Source organism: Diospyros lotus, chromosome 11 (assembly GCF_014633365.1).
Source record: "Diospyros lotus cultivar Yz01 chromosome 11, ASM1463336v1, whole genome shotgun sequence".
In the NCBI taxonomy this organism is placed as follows: domain Eukaryota; kingdom Viridiplantae; phylum Streptophyta; class Magnoliopsida; order Ericales; family Ebenaceae; genus Diospyros; species Diospyros lotus.
Genome location: NC_068348.1, coordinates 6,570,013 through 6,579,517, shown reverse-complemented (window position 1 = coordinate 6,579,517; position 9,505 = coordinate 6,570,013). Strand labels below are relative to the sequence as shown.

Sequence of the window (9,505 nt, the reverse complement as noted above, 5' to 3'; positions counted from 1 at the left end):
ATTATCATCATCATTATAAACTATAAATATCCTGCATAACATTTTAACCTCCAAACTAAGTTTATTTGTAGTGGGAGTGCTAACCAAATTTAACATGGCATATTTGATGTTGCTATCTGGGAACCTCCACCGGCGCTGGATACTCAGTCCATCACCTACAGACACACGACGCATGCATGCAAGAGAACATCTCCTCCTCCTATATCAACTAGCTCTTTTCAGAGTCAAGGTATATTCTGTCCTCTGATCTACTGATACACTGTCATTTCTTTACTTTCCTACTCACTCAAGCGTCGGAGTGCTTGCAGGTGCCAGTCGCATCTCGAACGGACCCATCGCCGGAGCCCGCACCCTACCATTGCGATCCTGCCTCCGGTCGCTCCCTTTGGACATGAAGGAACAATTATAAATTATAAATATCTTGCATAACATTTTAACCTCCAAACTAAGTTTATTTGTAGTGGGAGTGCTAACCAAATTTAACATGGCATATTTCATGGATGTTTGTTTCACCAAATGTGCACACTTGTTAGACTGTTTATGTTTATTTTGTATTCTTTTCCTTTCATCCATTATCTGCTTCAGATTTGTTTTCTAAGCAAATGAAAGTTTGTTGCAATTTTAATGGATTAAATAAATGAAAAACTAATTAAATTCTGCAACTCAAGAACCACTTCAACCTGGCTAATTAATTGGTCAACAGAGCCACTTGTCATCCTAAACAACTTCTTTTTGTTTAGTCTGACAATCTTTAAGGTTAAGGATTACAGCATTGCAGTTCTTGTGGTAAGAATAACATGTTTGGATTCTCTTACAACTCAGATGCCTCTGTTTCCTGTTTTCTTTATTAATATCAACCTTACTTGCATACATACAAGTACAACAATAATAACATTAACAAATCTTATGCATATCATGCGAATGACTTCTAGAATAAGCCTATAGTTATTAAATGGATAATTTTTTAGCTGGGAGAATTAGCCCTAGGCTGTTAATTTGAGGACTTAATTAGTAATTCCAATATCCCTCTATCATCTACTTCTTGTGGTTGTTCAAGAGTTTAGCCATATTCATTCATGAATCATTTGGCACTAAATACTTAGTTGAGTCCTAGACCATTTGCTCTCTGTGGCTATATGTTTTACTGTGGCAGGCTTATATATATTTTTGTACAATTTCCAGTTTAGAGCTTTGGGGATCCAAACGCATTGAGGAACTTATATGGGTGAAGACCAATCAACTTCAACGAATAATCAGAACCGGGCGGACAGGGCATTGGCTTAATCACAGCAAGGAGCATTGCCTTGTTGGAATAAAGGGTAATCCAGAAGTAAACAGGAATATTGATACAGATGTCATAGTGGCTGAGGTTCGAGAAACAAGCCGTAAGCCTGATGAGATTATCACTCTCCTTGATTGAAACAGCTTTTAGCCAATTCCCTGGACTCTCTCTAGGTTGTCTGCTTTTTCTTTGTCTTGGTCAAAATGCAATGCAGATTATTGCATACTGATGGGGCATGCATGCGTTTCTTGCTTTGTAGCTTCTGGCTGTGCCTTAATTGTTTCATTATGAGGATTGTGTATCACTATTGTTTCTTGCTGTTGTATACTCTCTGCGCCAATAGAGTCCTGACTTTCTTTCAAGTGAAGTTGACTTAATATGCATGCATTTTGCAGATGCACCCCATGCTGGAGAGGGCAAGTCCTAGGACAAGAAAATTGGAACTGTTTGCTCGCACGCATAACGCTCATGCAAGGTAAAGTTTTCTTAATCCACATGTATCTTATTTTTCTGTTTTAGAAGAATATGAAATTTAGAGACTTTTTGCCCCATCCCATTTGTGAATGTAATTGCATAGTGTGGTCTGCTCTCTATTTGTTTTACCTCTTTCTGAGTGAAGTGATCCTTCACTATTGAAATATGATGGCTGGAAGTATTTTTAAGAACCAACCTATTGCTTGGGTTTATTTGCCACTCTTAGGATTTCATTCCTCCTACTTTGCAGCTTGGATTTCATTGGGTGGCTGCTATACGTGAAATAAAAGACTCTTCTACAATGCGCCCGCCACCCCTGGGGGCCAAACCAAAAAGAAAAGAAAAAAGGAATCTTGATTGAATTGCTTTTACTTTAAAATTGCCCCTTTATTTTTCATTTGCATGTACTTTTGTCATTTCCTTGTATTTTGTGCAACTGTATCGTCTGTCTCCTTTAGTTTTTTGTATGACTCATATGTTCGATGTATCAATTAATCAGGTGGATATCACTTGGTAATCAACTGAATGGAGTACGATTAGTGCAACCCCCATCACCTCCAAGAGCTTCTGCAATGGAAGTTGACTCTAATCCTCCTGCTCATGTGAGGAGTCCATTTGTGGGAGGTGAATCAAATTCGTCTGCTATGCAGTTCTCGGAAGGCAGAGCTCCTGCGGCAGCATATGCCTCTGAGCAGAAGCCAATGAACCATGAGGTTGAATGACCGGGTAATTCACTGTCCAAGTTATTGTCCTGCTTTTTAAAGTGTCATCTGATCAGGTGACAATACGGAGACGGCAGGGCAGTGTTGTTGCCTTAAACCTAGGTAGCTGTTGTTGCCTTGAAGTCGAGAATTGGGACTGGTGAGGCTCAATTGGTGCATTGGGCAGCAAAAAGATGGTGTCGGTTCCTATTTGAGAGCCATGGTGTCTTTTTATGTCTCGGTTCCTATAAGAGTTACCATATATATATATATATATATTCTCTCAAAAATCAAGGAAAGGGGTTAGATGATTAAGGGAGGGGAAGGGCTCGTTTGGCTTTTAGAAATTGTTTTCCTATTCTTTCTTTCTTTCTGGGTTCTTTCCGATGGAACTCAGAACACCACCATCTTATTCTCTTAATTGGGCCAAAAAGAATTACAAGGATCGGATCACCTAAAACAATATGCCGAAATTCACAGCAAATTACAATAAATCAAATCAAATCAAACAAACGTATCAACTCAACTGTGTGTGTATCCCCTCCTCCTCTTCGAGATCTGAAATTCCACTCCCCTCTACATTACGCTCCGCCAGTGAAAGGCAAGCCCACAAATCACCATTCCAACAGCGGCCACCGGGCGAGCCACCGCCGACGAGGATGGCGGCGAAGACAGGGGCGCCATCGGGATGGACCCGAACACCGTGGGATACGAGGGCGCCGAGGCCGGAACCGCGGCGGAGGATTCCGAGGAGGCTGTGCCGCCGGGGACGGAAATGCGGAGCTTCTGGGACTTGTCGCAGTTGCCCTTGACGCCGCTGGTGAAGAAGTAGTCGCCGGGCTTGGTTATGTTGAAGAGGGAGTTGCCATTGTTCATGTACAGGATCGGATCCTCCAAGTTGCAGCTGTTGAAGGATTGCTCCGTCACTTGGATCACTGAATCTTGGCTTGGTGGGTACAAGAACACTGTTTCAACAATAACCATGAGACAATGGATGCAGTAGTCAGAATTGGTACAGATCTTGTTGACTTGGGCAGACTTCTTCATCTTAAGATTTAAGGGGAGGCTGCTTCGATAAACAGGCCGCCACTCTTATTACATTTGATATGCATGACAAATGATGATATGGGGACTGATTAACTTAACTGACCTATGTTTCTCCAGTCTAGCACTAACAAGATAAGAGTCAGCTTGAATCACATCTTTGACGAATGAATGAATGAAAGAGAACTTACAGAGGGAATCACCAATCTTGAAGATGTGATTCTTGGCCCAGAATGTGTAGACACGAGGATTTGCTGAAGTGGGGATGCCCCAACCATCTAAATCCCCAACCTTGTATTGGTAGCAAAAAGCTTTGATTTGAATCAAAAGGAAAAGCAGGAAAACATACAGCAACTGCTTAGCCATTTCTCAACTCTCTCTCTCTCTCTCTCTCTGGGGACTGGGGAGAGAATGGGGGAGAGGGAGAAATAACATTGGGGATGGACTGGAGACAGATTGGCAAGGAATAAAAGGACAAGTTGGAGGCCATTTTACCATAATCTCCCTCTAGCTTGCAATAATGGCCCTATGGGTATGACTTTTGACTATGGTCAAAACTCAAAATCCTTAAAACTGAAGTCCGTTGTGTGTGACAGTGCAGAAATGAAAATTTTGGATGCAGGGATCACAGCAAGTGCCAGTTTTTATTACTACAGCAATTTTAAGCAATAATTTTATTATAGTGAGATGGGTTTTAATATGAAAAAAATATTATATTAATTATAGATAAATTACTTGACACGACTCTCTTTTTAATCTGACCTTAAACAACACATTCAATATTGCAAATGTTGACAGAATTACTCCCATCACAAGTGGAGTTAAAAAGAGAAAATTTTGATGGATTGAGTCAAACAGAGGTGGGTATGTACTGTATCATATATTGGGGGACATAAGGAGAGGTGGATGATGAATGACTTTTGGTTAATAATAGTAATAATAATAATGATGATGGCACATGTGCCAGTGGGGCGATGATGTGCTACTCAACATGGATGATGATGGCATATGGGTTTAGAATGCATTATCAGATCATCATGAGAAGAGGCACATGGAGAGTTCTGGGACAGACAGATGAATTTATTACTATGATTCATGAAGTCGAACAGTGGTTGAAAAATCAGCCACCATAACTCTGTCTCATTCCCTCATCACTAACAGCAATTGCTTGTGGGCTACCACCTTTAATGTTTTCTCATCAACTTTGAAATCCCATTTTTTCTAGTCAGTTGGGCTTATTTTTATTTGATTTGGTTCCAAATGGGTTAGAAAGAAATAAGATAGTTCAATTTAAAAAATTTTATTTACCATTCAACACCTCCCATTCCCACATTGTACTTCCACTAAATGAACATGGAGAGAAGAAGAAAATAGGTACAATTGGTGAGCTAGCTTGTGTACAACCCTAGTGAACTTAAGTTTGTTTAGCTTCCAATCAAAATGGACAAAAGCAAAACTACCAAAGTTGCAAGGCCACCAACTTCATTTGCATATTAGTGTTGAATTTAATGCATGGTAAAATCATCAGAGAAGTGTGCTTTTGCCATTACATGAAAATAATCTGGTGCTGCCTGCATACAGACCTGCTAAAAGCATCAAGACAGGGAAATGAAAACAGAAAAAGAACAAAGAGATAGAAGATTGACAAGGAAGGTGTGAAACCTTCACAAGGACTTGGATTAATACCAAGTTTTCAAGTACATATATATATATATTTATAGATAGATAGATAGATAATGGATGTAGAGAAAGAATATCAAACCCTAGAATTGGCATCAATAAGGGGTGACCCCATCATGCATTAATGCTACACCAGTTACAGCAATGGAAAAAGACACTAGTCTAAAGCATAGCTTTCATCCTTCTCCTACAAACTAATTTTCTTCTTTGCAAACATAATCGAATTTTCTCGGTTGTTTACAAATAGCTTGATCCTCTTTCCTCATACCGCAGCCAATGGAGCCCAAAACAATTCTGATCCAACATTCAGCAAAAGAAGGTAGTCGTCTTTCACATGCTTTTGTTCCCAGAATGTTTCATAGCCACGCATCAGATATTCAGTGGCTCTGCCTCCATTTCCCTCTCCCTGTGTGCTGTCCAGTCTTATAGGAGACAACACGGATTCACATTTAGAAGTCATACATAAGAGGATATGGAATGTACTAATTTGAAAGGTTAGAATCATTTATGAATGCACACTGACACGACTAGAAGAATTTGGTTGTCTTCTCAGATTTCAAGAATGACAGAGTCGAGGTATTATATCATGCAGCCCAAATCAATTTCAGGGAAGCACTTTAAAGTTCGAAACAAAAGCACATGGCATAATAGAGGGAATTACTTAACTTACTTGATTTTTGGCTCTCTGAAATCACCAAGAGGCGCCTTTGCAGGATAGATGCCACGAAAAGGAAGATAGAACACATTCCAAACATTACTGTGATGGGAAATGCGTTGACCTTCACCATACAAGAATGACACAGATAAGATACAAGATTACAATGTCCTGTTCCCACTCAACATCAGTTATATATTCCATAAAACAAAGAAGGATAAGAACCCATCAAGTGAAACATCTCCTGAAGACTATTGAGTTCATATTTCACAAGGCAACAAAACTCATTAAGTCATTCGCTTGTAATCATTTGAAGGTTTATGCAACTAAGCAACATGTAGTTCCTCACTTCCTTGTCAAGTACAAATTTCCAAGGCATCCCTACTAAAGAAGTCCTATCAGAGAGAGAGAGAGAGAGAGAGAGAGAGAGAGATGTGGCAAAGGGCAATTACTCACATTGTACAGCACAATGCACACAAACATGTTTAGAGGAATGCGGAAAAAGTTCATTATTGTACTTCGCGCTTCCTCAGGAATATATTGGGATCTCATCTTCATGATAGATGGCCAAAATATCCCGACACAGCCCTCAAAAACACAAAAGCCAACAAGCTGGATACATCCTGAGAATGAGATGCTTCCACCTTTCACATTAGAGGGTGGCACCAAGAACTGCTCACAAATTGAGGTCAACATCATTAAATAAGATTAACTAAATTCAATATTTTCAGGAAAGAGATAAATTATGATTGCCACACATTTGTTATAACAGGTATGAACAGTGAGGCAGCAGAGATTGCAAAGACAATCTGCATGTAGCTTTCAACTCTGAGGGATGAGTGGGCCATCAGTCGAGATGCAATGGAGCTTCCCAGCATGGAAGCCAACATGAATATAGCAAAAATGAAACCATGTGGAATCTCTTCTTCATTTGGACTCAAAGCAGGGGTCCAAAGGAACACAAATGTATACATTGAACCTTCAAATAAGGACTGTATCGCACCAAGCAGAGCAATTTTCTCATCTGGTCCACGCACCATATATTGTCAGTGTTTCCTCAAAATATAAAAAGGAAATAAGAAGGTAAAAGGTGAAAATTTTTAAAATAAGCACGTTAAGATCCTGTTTAGTTTTAGAGAACATTTTCTAATTTTTTTGAAATGAATGCTATTGGTTTTTGAAACAAAAAATGTTTGGGCCTGTTTAATTGTAAAATTGGAGTTGAAAAAATAGAAAATGTTCAGAGGAGAAACAAAATACAAAAAGAACTAAGGAAAAAAATTCAGAGGATTAACCAGTTGCAATGGCCACAGCAGCACCCTTGAACTGGGTAAGCAAGTCCTTGCTTTCTGAAGGGTCTCCATAGTTTTCAGTCCAAGATGACAATATAATTGCCATGCCAATTGCAAGAAAGCATGCAGCAGCATCAAATGGAGCTACAGGGCCAAAGCCAAATGCATCCACTAGTAGATTCCCAAACAACCCCGATAAAATGGCAACTAAGCCATTGCCAAGAAATATGGCCTTGGAGAAAGTTAATGACAACCATTGTTGATCAAACCCCCTCTGCACACATCAAGGAGTACATAACTCAAAGAAATCAACTAAACTGATAAGACAGAATCAACAGAGAATTCATGACATATGCCAAGTAGATCTCAAAGAGTTTTTTTTTTTTTTTTTTAAGGAATACACTGATAAATGGAGCAAATTCATGTAAACATTACACTTTCCAATAAAACAATTAGATAGCTTGACCTACTGGGAATATGTAGAGGATGTCAAATTACTATGTTACCCATTTTTCTGCAGAAACATGTAAATAGAACTGCTAGCTTGGTTCTGCATTTAATCAATCTACTTCCCAATATGCTAAGTAATACAGATCAGTGGCAGACATAGACCACTCACCTTATTATGTTCTGCAACAAGCCATGATTCAAATGCAGAAAAAAGGAGCGAAGTGGCAATCCCACCCAATATACGTCCCAACATTAAGACTCTGTATTGAGGGGAATGTTTGGTGACGCAGCTCAGAATGTATGTTATGCAGTAAGTGATACATGCCCTTTTACGACCTCTGAGTTTGGCAGAAAGAGTATCGTCAAAAATCAATAAATCAATTAACAGTCATATAGATACAGACTAAAAAGGAAAATAAGGTATTACTGTTTGTCAGCCAGCGATCCAACAATTGTTCCAAACAACATAGAGGATCCAAAACCAGCAATAAACAGCTGCCCTATCTCCCCCTTGCCAAAACCATACTGACTGTAAAGGTAGTAGACATACGGTCCCTGTAACCAATCACCAGCTATTGCCGGAACCATATCAGAAACTCCAGGGCGGGCAATGAAATTAGCCACTTAAATCAATTCAAGCATATTTTAACAATATAAATAACACAATTGAAACATGTTTATATGTTTAACATATTATATACGATCACCGGCCCAATGGACCTGTTACTCTGAGAACACGGTAATCTTGCACCAGTAGTTTACTCTTCTGGCTCTCAAGTAAGTGAATACACACCCTTACATCTGCTAAAGCCAAATTGATAAACGGCCCAGATACTCAGTTTTAGTATGATTTTCATAGGCTCATATTCATGATAGAAATAGCCTGATCTCTGAATCAATGAAAATGGCTAACAAGCAAAACAGAACTAAATAATTTTGACAATGTAGCGGGAGTATTTTTTCATTAATTTGGACAAACGAGGCAACACAGACTCTATTCAACCAACTCTAAAGAACCATTATGCTATTGATTTCAGCATTTCATCCATTATCACAATTAGGTCTTTCAGAGCGTCTCCCCGAAGATGTCATTAAACAAATTTTCCCAAAGTTCTCCATCAACAAAACGGAGGTCCGGAGCAAGAAACTCAACCTCAGAAGACCCAATTAGCCATTGACACGCCAATTCGAGCCCAGATCCAAGAGAGACATCGACAAGATTGGCATTACCAACCAGTCTCCGCACAAACCCAGATCGAAAATGACCTCAAGGAGCAAAAATTAAGCGACATTGCGGAAACGGAAAGGAGAAATAGAGAGCGCAGTACCCATCATGAGAGAGTAGACAAGGAGGTAGTTGTTTTTGAAGGAATTGAAAGCAGTGGAAGTGTTGATTCGATCTCTGGCCGTCTTGGTGAGCTCCAGAGCGGCCACCACCGCGCCAAATCCCGCGAATACCACGTAGTAGAACAACTCCATTTTCAATCGATCAATCGAGCGAGCGAGCGAGAGAGATCAAGAGAGAAGAAGAAGAAGAGGAAGAGGAAAAGGGTAAACAGTAGCAGCAAGAGGCATCTGATCTAATCTAAAACTAGAAAATGGCGATTTCCCACCATCATCAGCCTGAAAAGGACTACTAGGTGGCCTTTCCCCATGTGCATGCAATGCATATTCATTCGCTCCCTCCCATCACTTTCCCCGGCATAATCATCAACCTATTACCGAACCCGCTCTTCTCTACCATTTTAGGGATAATTATGTAAATATTGGCCACAATATTCACTTGACTTTCCATTAATTTTTTTTTTTTGATAATTTTATAAAAATCTATCTAAATCATTTGATTTGATGAGTAAAGCTGGTATGCCTGACTTAGTCTGAAAATAACAACCTCGGTCCCTCGGTATTGCTATCAGATAAACCACAA

The 9,505-nt window shown here is 39.6% G+C and overlaps 2 protein-coding genes across 2 annotated transcripts; both read right to left on the bottom strand.

Annotated features, from left to right (window-relative positions):
* Positions 1–2,824: 2,824 nt before the first annotated feature.
* LOC127813328 (mavicyanin) lies at positions 2,825–3,946 on the bottom strand. The gene is made up of 2 exons (XM_052354254.1): positions 3,693–3,946; positions 2,825–3,422 (listed from the first exon to the last, which is right to left on the bottom strand). The coding sequence occupies exons 1-2, from the start codon at positions 3,865–3,867 to the stop codon at positions 3,034–3,036; spliced, it is 564 nt and encodes a 187-aa protein (XP_052210214.1). The 5' UTR covers positions 3,868–3,946; the 3' UTR covers positions 2,825–3,033.
* Positions 3,947–5,142: 1,196 nt separating this feature from the next.
* Positions 5,143–9,278, bottom strand: LOC127812557 (uncharacterized). The gene is made up of 8 exons (XM_052352979.1): positions 8,907–9,278; positions 8,006–8,150; positions 7,748–7,916; positions 7,132–7,402; positions 6,595–6,860; positions 6,293–6,508; positions 5,852–5,960; positions 5,143–5,603 (listed from the first exon to the last, which is right to left on the bottom strand). Exons 1-8 carry the CDS (start codon positions 9,055–9,057, stop codon positions 5,551–5,553), a joined length of 1,380 nt encoding a protein of 459 aa, XP_052208939.1. The 5' UTR covers positions 9,058–9,278; the 3' UTR covers positions 5,143–5,550.
* Positions 9,279–9,505: the final 227 nt, after the last annotated feature.

Bases quoted from the DNA above. Each gene is read 5' to 3' on its own strand.
- LOC127813328 (XM_052354254.1), bottom strand. From the start codon at position 3,867: ATGGCTAAGCAGTTGCTGTATGTTTTCCTGCTTTTCCTTTTGATTCAA. The intron at 3,423-3,692 runs GTAAGTTCTCTT...TTGTTGAAACAG, and splicing joins CAAGATTGGTGATTCCCTCT to TGTTCTTGTACCCACCAAGC.
- LOC127812557 (XM_052352979.1), bottom strand. From the start codon at position 9,057: ATGGAGTTGTTCTACTACGTGGTATTCGCGGGATTTGGCGCGGTGGTG. The intron at 8,151-8,906 runs GTACTGCGCTCT...TTCCGGCAATAG, and splicing joins TGTCTACTCTCTCATGATGG to CTGGTGATTGGTTACAGGGA. The intron at 6,509-6,594 runs GTGTGGCAATCA...ATTTGTGAGCAG, and splicing joins TCATACCTGTTATAACAAAT to TTCTTGGTGCCACCCTCTAA.